This window comes from Nesoenas mayeri (genome assembly GCF_963082525.1).
Source record: "Nesoenas mayeri genome assembly, chromosome: 17".
Taxonomy (NCBI): Eukaryota; Metazoa; Chordata; class Aves; order Columbiformes; family Columbidae; genus Nesoenas; species Nesoenas mayeri.
The window spans coordinates 5,022,215-5,041,053 of record NC_137565.1 but is presented as its reverse complement, the minus strand read 5'-3'; the positions used below and the strand labels follow the sequence as shown (position 1 = coordinate 5,041,053).

Below are 18,839 nucleotides of genomic sequence, written 5' to 3'. Positions count from 1 at the left end.
TCCCTTCACCTCCTGTTGGCTGCAGGAGCAGCAGCTGGTGCGTCCGTCATCCCTGCCTGAACCCAGCTGGTGGGCTGAGAGAAATGGGGAAGAAATAGCGATAAAAGTGCAAGTGCAGATCAAAAACGGGATCTGAAGGGAGCTGGTCTCTGCTCAGAGCTGAGCTGCAAACCTGAGGGTCTGCAGGTGATGAGGGGACGCTGGGGCAGGAGGAAAGGCAGGGGCAGGCAGGTCAGGTTGGAGTTTGGGCTGTGGTTTTGCTCGTTGTGGTGTACGTACCTCTTTGGTTCGGCCAGGAGTGCGTTCATCAGTTCAAACTGCAGATGAGATAACAACGTATCTCTGAGAAGTGCTGCTCATTTGCTGGAGTACCTGATTTGTTTTCCTAATGTCTTTGGAAACCCCTGTGCCCATAGCGCCGCTCACAAAGTTTTGGCCTCCGAGAACAAGGTTGGGGAGAATGGGAGCGGAAGACTGAATTCTTCAAGGAACAGAAAAGACTTGTGTAAAAATCCTCAGTTCTCTGAGCTTCTCTAGCAGCTGATTTCACCTTAAATAAACACTGCATGCCGGTTGTCCCTCTGCAGATGTGCGTGTTTTATCTTGTTGAATGCTGTTGAGAATCACCCTGGGTAGCTCAAGGAAGAGCCCAACACCTACCGGCAGCTCAGATCCAGGAAATGTTACATCATGTAGCACTTCCTGGTCAGTAATGATGTTATCAGCCTCATTCAGCTCCGTATGCAAATGCAGCCTGCACATGGAGTCAGGAATTTGAATGAAAATAGTCATCTGGAAAAAGAGTGGACAGAAAGGGCAAAACAGAGCCTGACTCTCCATTAGAAATTGTTGCTTTTCTTTCTTGACCATGGAGCAGGTAAATTTGAATCCTCAACACTTCTACAGCCAGACCTCTGCACCCACCGTTGGCTCTTTGTCACAACTACAACCAAAATAATAGCAGGAAATAGCCAAAAAAGGGAGAAATTGATAGAGCCAAAGCATAAAGTAATAAATACAGAGTATTTGAAATGGTGGGCTAATAAAGAAGAGCTGTTTGCATGTGAAGCAAAGGGAGCAATGTGCCATAACACCAGGTTATTCTCATCACGCTGGAGCTTTGGGCAGTTCACTGCAGCAGGAAGGTGAGGAGCAGCATTCTGAAACCAACCTGCAGGTTCTTCAGTGGTCTATTTTAATTTGGTCATTTCTATATTTACTTTTCATATGTTTTTTTACAAAGATGCTCAACAAACAAAAAAGGGAGGGACCAATGAAAGCCAAACAGAGCTTAACAAAAGGAATACATTGAAGAAGAAAACAAGTCAAACTGCACCTGCCCTTGAGTCATTCCTGCAGACGTGAACACGAGTCTTATTCATATACTGCTTTTTCAAGCACATGTTACCCCCAAATGTACTTTATTTCATGTCTTAGAAACCATCTCTTCCTGTGGAACTTATTTCTGTATTATTTTGACATCCTTGAACATCAAGGGCTCCCTCTTTGCCAGCAGGACCCCCCTGGCGTGGCTGCCACTTCAAACCGCTGCAGGCTCTTTAATAGTTCTTAACCTTTAGCCCCATAAATAGTGACTAATTGCTGTGCTCTGTAAACATTCTTAGCTGAAAAAAGCATTGAAGTAATGTCCTTTAAAAAAACCCAACTATTAAGTGAGCTGGATACATTATACTCAGTCTCTTATCAGACTTCTTGTGCTTTTTTTTTGGTGGCTTTAGTTTAAAACACAAAGCACACTGACGAAGCACACGACTGAGGAAGGGATCCTTGCGAGCTGTGCCTCACTGGAGGTAGTTTCAAGGCAGATTTTGACTCTTCAAGTTCTTTTCCTGCTGCATTTCCCCTGTTGGGGTAGCACTTGGAGGGAGTCTGCTTGAAGCCCAGTAGGACCGACAAAATGTATAGGCAAAATATAGAAACAGTACCCTAAAGAAGGGTTAAATGTAAGAGTTTACATGCTAATTGGTTTTATGTGTGTGTATATATACATATATATATATTTTTTTTTTTAAAAAAAGGTCTTTCCTTAGCTTCTCTTAGGTAATGTTGGTTATGCCATCACGTGCGGTGAAATAGGCTGCTGATTTTTACAGTAAATGGCTCCAAAATTTGGTAGCATGAGCCGGCTTCAGCTCCGCAGGTGCCAGTGTCTCCTACAGAAACTCTCATTCGGTAGAAATCCTGAATAACCTCTCAGTTCTGTGGCTGTAAAATCAGAAATTGTCTTGTGAATTCACTAAAGTGACTGAAAAACGTAGTTTCCTTCAAACTGGTGGCTCTGATTAGGGCAAGTATTTTTCCATGGAAAATCTCTTTGTGCGGAGCCCATTTCAGCTAGTATATTAACCGCGAGGTTATCTGGGCCTGTAAGGTAAAACAAAACAAGCAGTTTAACAGTCAAAAGTGTAGGGAAAATGCTAATTTAAGCAAGCTGTTAAGTATCTTGTTATCTTTTTACCATTGCATGTTGCCACCCACAACTCTTCCAACCGCATGGGAAAGCTGTTGCTTTACAAGCAAGGTGTATAAATAATGCCTGCCTAAGAGCACCGCTCCTTTTTATTACATTTGAATCCTGGGGGATTTCTAGAGCATTTCTATGAATAGATTAAACGCTGAGCATTTTGAGTAACCATGGCTATAAATCAATTTAGCTCTTGGTTTTCAAGTTACATCTGCTCTTACTAATCCTATATGTACATTGATTTTTTTTTCAACAGGAGAGTCCAGGTTTTATGTGTCGCTGTGAGCTGGTGAAATCACCGCTCTGGGGAAAGCAGGTACCACGAACACAGCAGAACCAAAGAGTCGCTGCGCCTTTGATTGCTGCAGGAAGCCTGGTGATGGGGGATAGGTAACAGTGATGGGAAACCTGGCATCTCAGGCTTCAAATATTCTATTTCTACCAATGTAATGCAAATTTTAATTAGTTTGGTCTGCAGCAATTTGGGGGGGGAGGCAGCCCCTGCGTACCCCAGGTTTCCGTTGTTGCGAGAAGGGGCTGTGGCGATGCCCTGGGCCCCATCTTGCCTCGCCGCGGGCTCCCGGAGGAGGAGGAGGGCGATGGGCTGCGCTTCCCGGCGGCGGTTTGGGATCCGCGGTTGGCGGCCGGGGTTCTCCATTGCGCCTCGGCCATTTTTTTTTCTTTCCCTGGATTTTGGTGTCTCTCCGTGTCTGTTATTTTTAAACGATGCGCGGCCGGGCCCAGCCCGCTCGCCGGGGACAGCGGGGCCTCTGCGGGGCCGGGCGGGCAGCAGCAGGCCCGGGCTGGGTGGCCCCGTCAGCCTCTGCCCCGACCAGGCCTCGGCCCGCGGGCCGGCCCGCAGCTGAGGCCGCAGCCCAGGGCCCCGCGCTGCCGGGAGGGGGAACGCTCCCCTCAGGGGCCGCGGCCTGCGGGGCCGCCCGCACCGGGGCTGCCCGCCCGGCTGACATGGGTTGGGGTTTGTCCTTGCAGCTACCGCGGGCGACTGGGGAAGGGGAGCGCAGGTTTGAGGACAGCGGGGGCTCTGCCCGCGGGGGCCTCACAGCCCCGCGGGGCCCGTCCCCTCCCCTCCGCGGGGCCGGGGCTGCGGCGGGAGCTGCCGCCGTCCCGCGCCGCCGCCTCACGTGTCCCCCTCCCCTCTCCGCCTCCGCCCCTTCACCCGCCGCAGCACCACCGCGGCGCCCTCCGACTTCCCGTAAAGAGTCCGCGCCTGCCGCTCGCTCCGCGCCTCCGCCTCGCCGCCTCCCGCTCCGCCGCCATCCCGCAGCCGCCGCGGGGGTACCCGAGAGGCGGTGAGAGTGACTGCCGTGCCTCTCAGCCCCGCCGTTCCCCTCAGCCGCCGGCCCGGTCCGGCCTTCCTCCCCCCCTCCTCCTTCCTCCGCGGATCCCTCCGCGCCGCGCTCGCTCCCTCCGCCCCGCTCGCACTGTTTGGGAGCAACCGGCCGAGCTCAGCGGCGCCCCGGCCCCGCCAGCGCAGCGAGGCCCCGTGGACCGGCCCTCGCCCAGCCCCGGCGCGCAGCCCCGGCCCTCTCCCCTCGTCATGTCCCTCAAGCAAGCGGCGGCGGCGGCGCAGGCCGCCGGCAACAACCGCAAGCCCCCCGGCGGCGGCGGCGGCCCCGGCCTCCCGTCAGCCGCGGGCGGCGGGAGGCAGAACATGGGCAGGTGGGTGCGCGGCGGCGGCTGGGCCGACCCCGGCCTTGGCCTTGGCCCCGCCGTGGGGCGCCGGGCGCGGGCGCCGCTCCCCCTCCCCCTTCGCCCCCCTCCCCCCCCCCCCCCGCACCGGCCTCCATGGGCGGCGGCGCGGCCGGGAGGGGGAGCGGGGCCTGCTGCATGGCGGGGAGCGCGGCCCGGCCCGGCGCGGGGGGCTCCGCCCGGCGGGGCGGGAGCCGGCATGGCGGCGGGCGGGGCACACGCAGGCCCGCCGAGGGGCCCGCCGGTTCCGCAGTGCCGCCGGGGAGAGGCCGCGAGGCCAGGCCGCGGCCGGTGCCCTTCAGGCGGCCGGGGACGGCGGAGGGCACGGCGGGAACTGGAATTACCGCGGCGGGCGAAGCCCCCTGCGGCCTGGCGGGGCCTGCGGCGGGGGCGGGGGGCGCCGCTTCCCCCGGGCCAACGTGACCCGCCTGCTGAGGAGGCGGCGGTGCGGGGGGGGGGAGGGGAGGCGGGGGGCGGCGGGGCCGAGGGGCCGTAACCGGCGGCCGCACGTGTGCGGGGGGCCGGTGGCGGCGGGAACGGAGCGGCCGCGATGGCGGCGGCCGCGGGGCCGGCGGGTTCGTCACCGGCGGAGGAGGGGGCAGCGTTGTGGAAGTCGGCGGAGGCCGCTTGCGGTGCAGCGCCTTCGGCTCACCGACGGTTATTTTTTATTTAAAAATACGTTTTATAAATATATATATATATTTTTTTTTAATTGAAATCGCAATAAAATTCTCGCGGGAAGGGAGGCTGCAGGAGCGCTCAGGCCTCGGCGGTGGATGGTGGTTTCAAGCATAGCTTGGCCTTTTTTCAGAGATTTTTGGGGCGAGGAGCCGGGGGGTTTGCAGCAGGTTCACAACCCCCTCCCGCATCTCCCCCTCCCCACGCTCGCTGCGGAGGCCCCACTGTCCCCTGCTGCCTCGGGAAGATTGATTGATCCTGCTTGGAGAGCATTAGCTCTACAAATTCATACATATTTGAGGGGGAAAAAAACCCAAAACAAACAACCAAAAAACCCCACAACTTTTGTTATCAATTTTTCCAGTGCTGTGGGGGTCATAACTAACAATCAAAGCAGGACGGTAACAGTTTTGAAGGTCATAGTCACAGCAGTTTCAAGTTTTATTCATCTTGTTCTTTAACTCAACTTTTATTCTTGGTCAGTTGTGTGTATTGGCAATAAAACAGAATTTACAGTGGTCCCATTGTTGTACATCACTGGAAACAGAATTTTACTCTGTTACCAGTTTGTGTAACTGTAAGTGGAAAAGCTTGGGTAGGGTTAAAAAGGACGAAATAAATAACAACAATAATATTTCAGCACCTAATTGCAATGATTTAGTAGTTTTTTACATATGGCTGTTTAGATTAAGCATGATGTTTACTGTACTTTGCCTAAACAGTTGTCCCTGCCAACACACAGTGGCACTATAGAGGTTAACGTGAAGGGCAACAAAACCTACAGCTTTATTTTTTAAAATTCAGTATGATGGTGAGCACTTGACTGTGTAGATTAGGGGATGCAAGCTTCAGTTTCCCAAATTTAAAGATTAAAGCCATGGGATTTCTCCTGCCAGCATTGCTTTTCCAGTTTTGTTGGATAAATTCCACTTCAGAACTCCCTACCTTAGGGAGTTCTAGTGGGGCTGCCAAACAACTGACATGTTCCCCCAGAGGTGTTCATATCTCTTTTTTGTTAATCAGTTTTTCAAGTTATTTCTGAGAGAAGGGTCAGTAAAATCCCAGTCCCTGGGCTGATGGAGCCCCATGGAGCACCTTCAGAGAACTTCTCCCTTGGCTGTCCTAAAGAAAAGTCTTGTCTTTTTGGGAGTACAAATTCAGAGTTGCTCCATGCTGCAAATCCATTCACGCAAATGAAAAGCTGAGTGGCTTTTCTGTTTGAAAAATCAATTTGTTTTTTAGCAGGCCTGCATCTTGTTTTCAATTTGAAGCATTATATTGTTTAATAGAAACTCAAACATCTCCATTTATGCCAAGGTTTCATCCTAGCAGCTCATTTCCCTGCAGCACTTGCATTCTCTCTTATCTTCCTGAGATACAAAAGAATGTTGCTTTTTCATGGCTAAGTTGCTTGTCAAGGCTTAGCTTTGGGTGGCAAGCTCATTGATAGTTAACTGTCCAGGCACTAATTTTCTGCTGTGTGTTCATTACTGTAAGACATAATTGGGCTGAGCACCTGGTCCTTGTAGGTCTGATAGTGCGGATAAGGTCAACTTTGCTCACTATGTTTGTTTCTGTGGTTTCATAATGATGGGTATATGTATTTTGTATTAGGAAAGGTAAAATCTCGTGAAAAAAGGACATTTTAGGATTTCTTTTCATATTATTAATTTCTTTTACATAAGGGGAAACATCACAAATGAAGGTATCTTTAAAGGTGCTCAAGAAGAACAAACAAGAAGGATTAATACTTTTTTTTTTTTTTAAATAAAGAGGCACTAAGTAAAACGCTGCATTTGTTTAATAGCAACTGCACGTGCAAAATGGCAGCTGAGAAATGGGGCTTTAGGGGTGATGCCAACAGTATGTTGAACTGCAGCTGCAGAAAACATGGACCTCGGACACAAACCTGCTCTGCTGTGCTGGGCAAAACATTATCTAATATCTGCTTTTTGTGTTTTAGTTCTCTTTTGCCCTTAGCCAAGCACAGGAAGGTTAGCTGTCTGTGATTGAAAGCTGCATCTGCCCTAGCATTCCTGCAAGCACTGCATCCTTTCTGGTTACCAATTTTTTCCCATTGTTATTTTGTTTGAAGGGAAAACACCTCAGACTCAGGTTTTGGATGGTTATGAGTCTAGTTACAATTATGGCAGAAGGTCTTTTTCCTTTTTATTTGGTAACTTTCTTGCCTAATTGGACTTGGGGAGTCCCTTAGGAATACTGTAAGTTACTGTCTTTTATAAATGGCTTTGTCCATTAAGAAATTAAAACTGAAATGATCTCATGTTGCATAGTTTGCTTTTGAGACTCAACGCTTCTTGCCTATCCTTATTTTCCTATTTCCTTAACATCCTTTTTTATTAGCCCAACTAAAGGCTTAGGTAAAGGGTAGAAGAGAGGTGTCGGTTCTGTTCAGACAGAAGTAGTGGGGAATGTTGAGCGCTGGTGCACTGGAAGTGACTGTTCTGGAGTTTTGGTCACACGCGCCATTCAGAGGTTTTCTAGTTTGTTCTAACATCTTTGTGTCGGATTTAATGCAACCGCACTAAACTGCTGAGCAACATGAATGGACAACCTTTAGGTCTCTTCCCTTATTGCTGTTAATGCTCCTTAGTGTGATATTATATACTCACTTTTGAGTGAGTTTTAATTTAAAAGCTAATTTGTGGCAACATATATGAAGAAAGTTCTTCCAAAATTAAGCCTATCAACAGGTCGCAGGTGTGCGCTGGGTCAGACTTGAGTCAGGTTACTGGCATATTCAGATGCTACAGAAGTTGTCATCTTGTAAGAAGGCAGGAGCTGACATTATTGATGTCAGTATTGGGGAAAAAACTGCAGAAAACAATGCTCCTGGACCTCCCGTATAATCTTAACTTGACAGCTTTGATTTATTTGACTTATACAGACAAATACTGCACTTGGTGCTTCTGATTTTTCCTGTAGAAGAATTTACCTGCAGTTGTAATGAAAGTTCTTTGGAGTATCCTGTAAAGTTGTTTTTGGAGCTGTAGTAATGTCAGCTAGTGCTCCAGAATCATCTATTCACTCTGCTAAATTCAACAGTGTGTAGTTGCAGTTCTGCTCCAGACATTAATTGCAGGATGGTTGCATTTGTTTCTTAGTCTCAAAGGGAAGATGGTTCTGGAGAGAAAATCCCAGATTTACTTTCACATCCTGGAAAGTCCCTTGCATTAGTTTTCACTTGACTGGAAAAATATAAATGTGTGACCTTGTTTTGCTTATACTAATGCTCTGCTTGGCATGTAAACTTTAGGGTGGGAGGTACGGGATGCTGAGGAATAGGATAGTAAATGCTCAAAAAATAGGAAAAAAAATTGCAAGTTGCTGCTGAGGAAACATGTTTATTGTGCAGCGTTTGGGATTAAGCATTTATGGAGACTTTGACTCAAGGTGTAACTGCTGCCCTGCCTGAGTTGGCTACTAAGTTTAATTGCTTGGTCGTTACTTTGTCTGGTGCAGCGTTTTTCTGCCTTTGTGGCTTTGCTACCCCAAAGGAAAAGGTTTACAAATTGGATTTGCCAAACTGCTGTGCCTTTTCCCAGGCTTATCCTTAACCATGTTTCTGCAATACAAAATGCATTTTTTTCTTTACCATACTTACTGTAATGAAGATGTGGTTTTAGGTAGCAGTGCTGAATTGCTCCTGACCCTTCTAGTTTTCCTCACCCCCATTTTTTAGTGTAACTCTCCTGTTTTAACTGGTGGTAAACTCCTGTCACAGACCATCTCCTTTCTGCTTTCGTAAAGGTCCTGTTATTTTTTTCATATGATGCATCAGAGATGTGTCAGAGGTTTGAACCTGAGCCTTCACCTGTTGGAATATAAAGCTCAAGTTGGTGGCCCTGGTTTTAGCAGAAGATACACACGGTTTTGGTTGAATTGTAGCATTGGCAGAATCGGTGAATATCTGTCATTTTTCATCTTGGTGAATGTCTTTCCTTTTCTCTAGTGGTTTGTATTTAACAGTTATAGCTGGAAAACAAGAGGTCAGGTCTGTAAAGATATCTGTTCGATCACATAGCACGTAGAATTGGCTTAACTCTTGGTCTGAGGTAGAACTTAGGACCTCTTGCCAATGTGGATGCGCACAATCAGATTGTTTCTTACAGAAATGTGGATAGAAACAGTAATTTTGGAAATGTGGTAAGAGATGGAAAGTCTGCAACACTCAGGTTGATGCTTAAAGGGAATACTCCAGACTTTCTGACCAGTCTAGCAACCCAGTTATTTAAATTCTAAGAATACTTGTCACTAAAAATGGGAGCGCTTTCTATTTCAAAGCCACCAAACTCTTTCCCTTTTGCCCATTTCTATTGCTGACGTAAGAAGGTGTATCTTCTAAAGTCTTTGAGACCGATAGAGGGAACAAAAATGGTCAAAATGGTCACATTTTGCGAAAGACCGTGTTGTTAACACTTTGGATTGTAATAAAAGGAAAAAAAAAGAGAACTGGCCTATACCTCCATTTTATTTCACATTGTGTGAAATCACTTTCAGAAAGAAGAGGATCATTCATCTGAATATTATGCAAAAATTATGTTCCTTGTTCACCAAGGGCTATAGGCAGCCATGTGACAAATGGCACATTTGGTAAATGGTGACGCTTGTCTCCAGAGCAAGCCTGAAGTTCTTTGAAGCTACCTTATGGAAAGTTAAGGCTGATAGGTAATTAAAGGCTACTTGCATTAGGGTTTTTTCAGGACATTAGTACACTGCAAGTATTCTGAAAATGTCAGCTAGACATCGAAATGTGCAGTTATTGCCAATCGGCAAATGTCATCGGTGTGCGTGATGTGGTATGAGACTGGTTCTGTGTCAGAATCTTGTTTTCTTAAACAAGTCAAGTGATAGTTTGTTGTTTTTTTCATTTTTTCCTCACTGAGGCCTTTCATGGCTCTCTGATGGACTTGCTTATTTCTGCAGAATTTATTGAAGGGCTATGTATGTTCATTGGGAGAAGTTCCTTTGATTTCATGACTAACTCAGCAGCCCTATTTAGAAGGACATGTTGTTTTGAGAGCAAGGTTGCGTTCAACCACAGCGTAGTGTTTTCAAAAGCAATTGCATGCAGCTGACATTCAGTCAGATTTAGATTACAATGTTGTTTGGATATTTTGAAACATAGACACGATTCTTTGGGCCTCTTTAATTAAATGGTTGTGCATCTGTAAGGTGGGTCTATTTTAAAAATTGATTTTTTTTTTTTTTTTAGTAGAACAGAAGACTTCATTTTGCCTCACATTACAGTGTGTAGTCCTGAAGTTGTTGTAATACAAATCTAAATCACTACGAGAAGTATTTGAAACTAGGACTTCTTGGTGCAAGGCAATAACTGTGAAATAAGGCACAGCAGTGCAGGGAGACTGTTGGGACTAGGATGTCTGAGGTAGAGGGCACAGACTTACATCTCAGTTTGCAGAGTATTAAGAGCACACAGGTTAATTTAAAAACTTCTTGAAGTATCCCAAGTGCTACACATGGACAGATTTGCATTAAAAGGAGTTAGTGTTTTTGAGGGGATGGACGGAATGAGTTTCCCTTGGATGGTAGTGAGAAGCCAGCTCTCTGCGTCGGGCTTTGAGGTCTGGGTTCCTCTGCAGCTTGTGGCGTGGGTTCGTTAGTTGGGTCACCCTTAAGGAGATGGACAGTGACGATGTGCTGAACCTCTGGTCTTAAAGAAGAGACTGCTGAGAGTGGGTTTTGGGTTTGTGTGCCAGTAAGTTTTGGAATTTGCTTTGGTAACAGGATTCTGCTTAAGAGGTAGTATTTTTGGACTTTTATAATGACGTAGGCTTAGTATTTTCCTTATTTTATCCTTACTCTAGGTAACCCTCTTGCCTACTAACCAGTATTACTGGCCTGCAGGTCAGTAATTTGGAGGGTATATGCAGTGGGCCGTGTAGTTGTTCAGTTCTGCTCTAGGGGAATGTTGGTTTTCTCTGATCCCGTTCTCAACACTAAATTAAGATGGGTTTTTGAATTCTTACTTGTTAAGAAATTAACCACCAGTTTCATCAGTTTTTCTAATCTAATCCCATGTATGTATTTAATTGCAGAGGTCGCAGCAGTGGCAAAGGACCGCCTCAGCCTACAGTAAGTTGATGTTTTATCCTCATTGTACTGCTTCCTAGATCTCAGGAAACAACTTAAGAACAGTGAACCCAAGTACTAATGTAAGAACAGCAGATACTGGAATATTCTCTCAATTTTTTTCCTTTTGATACCTTGATGAATATTTTAAACTGAGATATGCTTTTATAAAGATGTAGCATCTTGCATTCATATAAGGCTGGAAGGGGGAAGGGTCACTTAAACTTTTGACTATGCTGATGTAAATCGTCTGCATTTTCTTGCAATTGTAGATACGGATAATATTTAACTTAAGGCAATGCCTTTGAATTGTTTCTTCTCTGAAGACTTTGACATAGGCTTCTCCCTTAAGCAGATGACAGTAAGACAGCATCTATGTAAATAAAAATAATAATATTGTTTAGATTTACTATAAAATATCTAACCCAGAATTATCACTAACCTGAATGTATAGCCTTAGTTACTGTCAAGGCTTTGTATTGTTAAAGTATAGGTGTTGCTTGACTTGTAGAACATAATTTTATCAAAGCTAAAGATGTGGATCTCAATTTAAAGAGTGGATCTTGGAACTGCGCTAACCAAATATTTACTAATTGGTTATTGGCCTGGTTTTCCAGGATGACTAATTCTGGGGAATGGGGCAGAAGTGGGGAAGTTTCAAAGGACTACAGTTCACTCACATAAATGTTTATTGAAGATATCAAGACTCTTCAGTAAAAATAAAGAAGCTTTGAGGAGGGATGGTGAAAAAGGTCATATGCAAACACTAGACATCATGCAAGTGTTAGTCTTTATGTGTTGAGCATAGGAGTATCCTTAAACACGCCTTTTCAGGCCAGGAAGGTGGCTAACGTGCCAACGAGTAAGTGGATGGTGTATCTGGCAGTTTGAAAGATACGCTGTCAGTTAAAAAGTTCAAAGTATCGTGAGGTCTTTGCATGTTTAACCATCTCTTGTTTCACAAGCATGAGGTTGACAGGGAGACAGAAGTTGTTGCACAGACATCCTCACCATTTCATGTGTGCCTACGTGAGCGTGTCATCCAGCAACCCCGCTGATACTTGGTCAGCTCCACTGGAGGATCTCAGCTTTTGATACCACAGTGGATTACTCTTGACTGATTTTATGATGTATTTTGTAGCTCTTTGGCACTATGATTTGACAACTTCAGCTTCTGTTAATGCATGTAATCAGGTGCGTTAGATGAAAAGATGTAGTTCAGCAGGCCCTGAAAGCACCTGGTGAAGTACCTGATCCTGTTGATGGTTCTTCAACAAGTGAGGGATGTTAGCAGGGCTTTTTCCGTTAGGAGCCTGCACACAGGCTTCACTCAACCAGCAGAATTTCCTTCTTGAGTGACGTTAGGGGCACTTCTTAATGCTTATCTTGTTTGGAAAGGTGTTCAGATCCTTAATGATCAGAGAAAGGTAAGAGTCCTCTGGAATTCTTATGTGACCTAAGTTCTGTGTATATTGACTAAGATTTTGGACCAATGTTTCTAGGAACTAGTATGTACTGATGAAAGCCTGCATTATTTTTGACGCACTAGCTTTTTGAATTGTTACAAGTGTTTCTCATATATTCATGACATTTTTTTTTGTTTTTCAGATTTCTTTCGATGGCATCTATGCAAACATGAGAATGGTTCACATACTTACGTCAGTTGTTGTAAGTCTTCATATTTGGAAGGAGGCTGAACCATTTCTATAGTGACACAGAATTGTTAACTAGTCCACTAATTGTGTTATAACTGAGTGAATATTAAACTTTAACAGTAGGCATCTTTTGCAAAATTGAAATTTAAAGAATCACAGTAGTAGCTATTCTGTATTTTTGGCTTGGAAAGGTTCAGATACCATTTGCAGAGGTATAGCAAATTTATTTGGTGCATACTTCGGTCATACCCAGATCATACTTTGAATTTTCTGTCTTTAGAGAGATTATGGATAAATAAAATGAGTCCATGTGCCTTTCTCCCCACATTTTAAGGCAAGTCTTGACATGCCAAAATTAAATAAGGCAGGCTGTCCCCCATCTGCTAGAGTCCAGGCTGAGCCTTCATCCTTAGTTGTACCCACACGTGTGCACAGAATTTGTTGAAGAGTCTTGTGAGTACCGAATATGCTTCTGTGTGTATCTTTAAATCCCTTCAGAATAAATTTTGATACGCATCCAGCTGTTTGCATCTGCAGAACACAGTGGTGTATTTATAAATAGGCAAATGTTGAATGAGTAGATTCGTAAAAAAACGGAGCTGTAATTTTACACATTTGCACTTAAGTAAGAAATGAATCTTGGAGAAAATGAGTCAAGTGTCATTTGTGAGGCTGTTAGAAAGCTGTTTTTTTCATTTTCCTTGCATTCTAGGGATCCAAATGTGAAGTACAGGTGAAAAATGGTGGTATATATGAAGGAGTTTTTAAAACCTACAGTCCTAAGGTAATTTTTTTCATTTTTACTCTTGCCTCTTTTGAAAGATCCTAATACTGAATGATCAATGTTTGCTTAAAATGGGAATATTTATTATGATTAATTTCTGCAGACTGTTGTAAATGTCTGGTTTGCAAGTATGTGAAGTGATCGAGTAGCTTATTGTGCATTAAGTTAGTGTATTCTTTTTATATCTCTAATAGTGTGATTTAGTGCTTGATGCTGCTCATCGGAAAACCGCAGAATCCAGTTTGGGGCCAAAACGTGAAGACATACTAGAGAGTATCTTGTTCAAGTCTTCAGATTTTGTTATGGTGCATTTTAAGGATATGGATACCAATTATGCGAGAAGAGGTATACTTGTTTTTAAAGCTATTTATCTCTTAGATCATAAGTCAAGATTTTCAAAGTAGATGCTTTAGGATCCAAAAACTAAAATTCACATTTAGACTATGAATCCTTAATGAGTGCAGCACATTCAGATATCCCATTAAAGTCAATGGAAAGAGTGGATGCTCAGCCCCTCCTGAAATCAGAAATTTATCAACATTTAAAACATAAATTGCAGAACTTTAGTGAGGGTGCACTGCTGGGAGCAACGGTTTTAGGTGTCTGGAAAGCAAATCCTTAGCAGTGTTACAAAATATTCTACAGATTTTGTGGGAGGTTGGGTTTTGGTTTTGTGAATGTTTTTCTGGATTAGTGTATTAAATGTCGTACGACAATCCATGAATATATAAATTCTTTATAAAGAAATATTGTTCAGAGTTGGTGTATATATAAAGTCTATATTCAGTTAAGTACCTTTTGTCTCTAAACATGCATTCATAGAAATACTCTAAAAATACTACTGCAAATGGAGCTAAAAATTCTTAGAAAATCCACTACTTGTGTTTTTAATTTCTGCTTTTGTACTTATAGATCTGTAGGTAAGGCTTTCCAAAATACAGAAGAACCTAGTGAGTTGGCAGGCAAGTGGTTGTGAAATCTAGAAGACATGGCTTGAAACTCAGAATTGAACAATTTTGCGGGCAGTCAGGCATTCTTCAGACTTTTGATGTCTGACCTCCAAGACCCTAATTTTATTGTTCTGGAGTCTAAGAGACCCATAAGTCAGACAGCTACAGTGCCTTCGTTGATTCTTTTTTCTTTGGGCAGCAAATCTCAAGGGTTTTTATGTTTATGTTCCTCATTTGCTGGGCTAAGGAACAATAGCAAATCTATAGCTTTCTGTGCCATATGTGCACATTTTCAGGTTGATGTGTAACTGTCACTGGGAGCTAAGTGGTTGTAACACCCATGCTTTCTTCCCATGTAGCCATGACCTAGAGATGTGTAGGGACTGGTGGACATTTATTGAGACCTTTCTCTTTTCACCTTGTGTTTGTATGTGCATATTCTCTTGCCTGATTTAAAGCTGAAGAATGAGAGGCTTGTTGTTTTAAGGAATTTGCTTTTCCTAGAAGATGATGCATAATGTCAGAGCAAATGTAGCATTGAAATGCAGATAAGTTCTAGGTTCTGGATGGGACTTTGAATTTAAATTAAACAGGAGCTGCTTTATATGGGGTCTGCTATGAACGTCACTTTAATGTAAAGGCAAACTGGACACTCTGTTACCCAGTCCTTACAGATTTTGAGCAAATGGAATGAAGAATATACTACTACTTCTAGGAACAGTTACTCAGTGGAAGTTTTCTAGAAGAAAATGACTTCTTCAGGTTGGCAGTCGCTCAGTTCGCTTTATTAGGTGGAATGTCTTTGAATCTAAATCTCTTAAGTAGCTGGAGAGGAGAGCTGTAGAGACTTGGAGCAAGATAAACTGAAAGGCTGCAAAACTTGATAACTCGTAGTGGGTAAATTAATCTGCTTTCCATTTTGTGTCCAACATGTGTTATCTTGAAAGAACACTTGAAAGTGTAAGTCAGTCTTGGATCACACCTGCAAATTAGAGCAATGAAGGGCTTTCTACTTCTTGGGAAATAAAATAAGCGAGGATTCAAAACAATGGAAGTGTATGGACATGCCTGCAGGAACTACTGGCCTTTTGTTCTGAAAAATAAACCCGAACCTTCGTGGAGTCAGATAAGCCTGTGCGATTCACAGCACAAAGCGAGTGTGAACTCTTGTGCTGGGAATGGTCACTGTCTGGTGCCCGGCCAGATAAGTTTGACAATGTTGCACTTACCCAGGAGCAAATATTTTTAACTTGCTTAGCCCTGAATGTTTTTTGACTTTCACAGGCAAGTTAGCAGACAATTTGGACGTATTTGGTTGGAAAGGCAGCTCTTACTTCTTTAAAAACATAGTCCAACAAAAGGCGCTTGACAAGAACTTTGTTGTCATAGGAAAGGCTTACCTGGAGTAGGGTTGTTTGGGGTCTCTGTAGTTTCTCCTGCCCCTTAGGAGACTACTAGACTTTTGAGGCAGCCTTGAAGCAAACTTAAATTTTTGCAAAAGATAGTGTTTTGGAAATTTTAGTGCGCCCTGATTTCCTGGTTCAGTATAAGTATCTGGAGTTCTATGGATTTTTATTCTGTCATTTGCTTCTCTGCTGAGCTGGGGGAGCACAAATGGTGCTCTTGACTATGAGACTTGATCTTCTGACCCAGACTGGAATAGCAGAGACATTCCCTGCATTGTCTGACCAGGTCAGGCAGAAGAGACTGGGAGAGTAGTGGAAAAGAACAGCAGGTGGGGAGAAACGGAATGGGATGGATTTCTCCTTTCAGTTGAGTGCAAAAACAGTTGTGTCTGAAAGCTGCTATCGCGCTTGTGCAGCTTTGGAGCAGTGAGCTGATAATTCATCCTGCGGCTGCATCAGTAGCGTGAGGGCAAGGGAGGTAATGACAGCGTAGGCTTGGGGTGGGTGAAGCCGCCCCGTTGGGAAGGAGCAGTCGTAGATTTGCTCATGCCAAGCGTGACGTTGCACCTTTAGACGTACTAGCGGAGAAAGTGCGGTGCCTGCCCAGATTGTAGAAATTGGAAGGATTGGGAGAAGAAAACACGTCTGCGTAGATATTTCTAGCAACTTATGTTTAAAAAAGAAATCTGTCTGTTCTTCTTTGGCCCTTATTTGCAAGTCATGTCAGTCTGCACAGACCTTTGTACTCGTGTAGATTGCTGTTAGGCTTCAGGAGGAATGGAGTCACCTGAGGGTCTCTCACTGTGGAATTGGGGCTTTCTGCAGTACCAGCAGGCTGATGAATGAAATGTGCATTGGAAAACTCAGGTGAAATTGTATTATATCCATCATCCCCCTTTCAATCTATCCTGTCTGCATTTAAAGAGGTACAGACACTGTGCATCTGGCACTGGAAATTGGGCACTAAAAATCCGCTCTGATGTGCAAGTTGAAGTCCTTGGCTATACGTTGGCATATAATGTCTTTCAGCTTCACCTTCTGAGGCCAAGGTGAAGTGCTTGGATCTCGTGGTTGCTAAATTACTGGGGCTGCATGATTGAAATAAGAGGGAATGTTCCTCCTGTGTTCCACAGAACCAGCTTCTAGCAGGGGTTTGTTTTCTGTCGTCCTAAACACTCGACAGTGCTGGTTTGCATATGATTCAAATTTGAGTAAGGCTTCAGAGTTGCCTTCTTGGCTTCTCTTTAAAGACAAAACAATTAAACATCGTAACTACTGTTAAAGTAAAAGGCTTCTACAATGTTTTTATTGTTTTTTTGGGACTTTTACTGCATTCTGAGAAAAATATCACAAATGCAATGAACAAAGTCAGAAGAGAATTGGCTATTTAGGTTTTTCCTTGAATTAGCACCAAAAGTGGCATCCTTCCAGAGAAAGTGTTGCAAGGGGAATAGCAGTTGGCATATTATGAACAAAGAAAGGAAATATTGGCTGTGCAAAGTTGGTGGTAACTGGTTTTAATGTTTCAAATCAGTAGTAAGTAGTTACAAAACAAATGAGTTTACTGTTGAAACCTTTAAGATGAAACCTCAGTTTACCCTGGGCTCTGCTAAACTTGATCAAAGCTTGCAGGATGCAGCACGGACACCTTTGGCACGTAATGCCAACTGGTTTCGTAGCATTTGAACTGCAGAGTTGCACTTAATTGCATATTTGTGCTTTTTACCATTAGTAGCTCTAAATATTTTTGTGAAAACAAGCATGTTAATCACTGAAATTAATTAAACCTGGACTCTTCATTACTCTATTCTGGCAATTTTTAAAGTCATTTAATAGCACATACTTGAAGAATTTGCCCAAGCTGAGTTTTTCTCAGAATGTGTATATTTAATTTGCCTTTACTTAAGGTGAATTTCTGTTGCATAGAATTGTCCTTGGGCTTTAAAACAAGAAGTGAGGTCTTTGATATCAAACGTCTTTGCTTAGGAGATGTCACATGAAGCCGGTACAGAGGCAGTGGAGGCTAATTGAGTGTTACAGCTCAAGCTCTTTGTTTGACCAGTTTTCATTTGATCTTTAGCTTGGGTTTTACCATGTAGAAAATTAATTGAATAAAAATGTAGCCATGTGAAGGTGTCATGTGAATTGCTCATTCAGCAGCTCGGAGATACGAGGAGACTGAGCTTGTGCGCTCAGTATCTTCTCTGTTATTACTCTGCCAGTCTCCACTTGCCACAGGAGTTCATGTTTTAGCTTCTGCTTTACTAATAATCATAAAAGAAGTATTTTTATTTTGGAAACAAGTTATTTGTAGAGTTTATCTTTTCTTACATGTGTTCTCAATTTTGTTGGTCATTAATTTTGGTAAAGTCTTGTTTGACTCACCACATTTTTAAGCTTGGTGAGCCATGTGCCTGCCTGGCTGTTTGTTCTAGGAAAATAGTGATCTGTGCCTTGAGGTGCCATTCTGCTACATTTGAACTTTGCCTGGATGCTCATGAGACCCTGTTCCCTGATGAGGACTCTGCCTTTGTAGCTTGAATTTCTCTGAACTCCAGAGTTTCTTCGAGCTGTAGAGAAGCACAGTCCCACTTATGACTTTTATTCTAAAGTGAGAGACAAATGAAGAGCAATGAAACCTCCTCTACCCCATCACATACTGCGTTCTACTGGGAAGCTTAGCACTGGCTGTGTACATCTCACTCAGATATGTAGCATTTGGTAGATACTGATAGTTCTGTTTTGACTTGTTTATTTTCCCCCCTGGTTCATCTGTATCATAATAATTTTTAACAGCACTCTGCTCAATGTTTCTGTGGCTTTTTAAATAAGAAAATTAGTGGGTTGAGTAGATGAGTCTTGCTAAGCTAGTATTTTATTCACAGTATCCAAAATGGCACAATTGTGCATGGAGTTTGTCTGACATAATTTAATAGAAATTAAGGAGCCACCCTTCTGAAATACAGACGGTTACCTCCTTCAGGTCTTGTCATCAGTCCTTCTAACTCATACTAGTCTCATCTCACTGGAGAAGAGTTCCCTCTACTCCCAGTGAAG

At 43.9% G+C, this 18,839-nt stretch overlaps 1 protein-coding gene across 9 annotated transcripts in view; it reads left to right on the top strand.

The window, feature by feature from the left end:
• Window positions 1-3,403: 3,403 nt before the first annotated feature.
• ATXN2 (ataxin 2) overlaps window positions 3,404-18,839 on the top strand; it is a 51,336-nt gene continuing 35,900 nt past the window's right edge. For 5 of the 9 annotated variants that reach the window (XM_080355168.1, XM_080355167.1, XM_080355166.1 and 2 more), the window contains exons 1-5: window positions 3,405-4,165; window positions 10,954-10,990; window positions 12,596-12,655; window positions 13,355-13,426; window positions 13,621-13,771. In XM_080355168.1, coding sequence (XP_080211294.1) covers window positions 4,044-4,165; window positions 10,954-10,990; window positions 12,596-12,655; window positions 13,355-13,426; window positions 13,621-13,771 — 442 coding nt within the window. In that variant the 5' untranslated portion in view covers window positions 3,405-4,043. Of the gene's footprint in view, window positions 4,166-10,953; window positions 10,991-12,595; window positions 12,656-13,354; window positions 13,427-13,620; window positions 13,772-16,542; window positions 16,650-18,839 lie in introns of those variants that run through there. The other 4 variants (XM_080355171.1, XM_080355169.1, XM_080355165.1 and 1 more) reach the window with 2 other exon arrangements.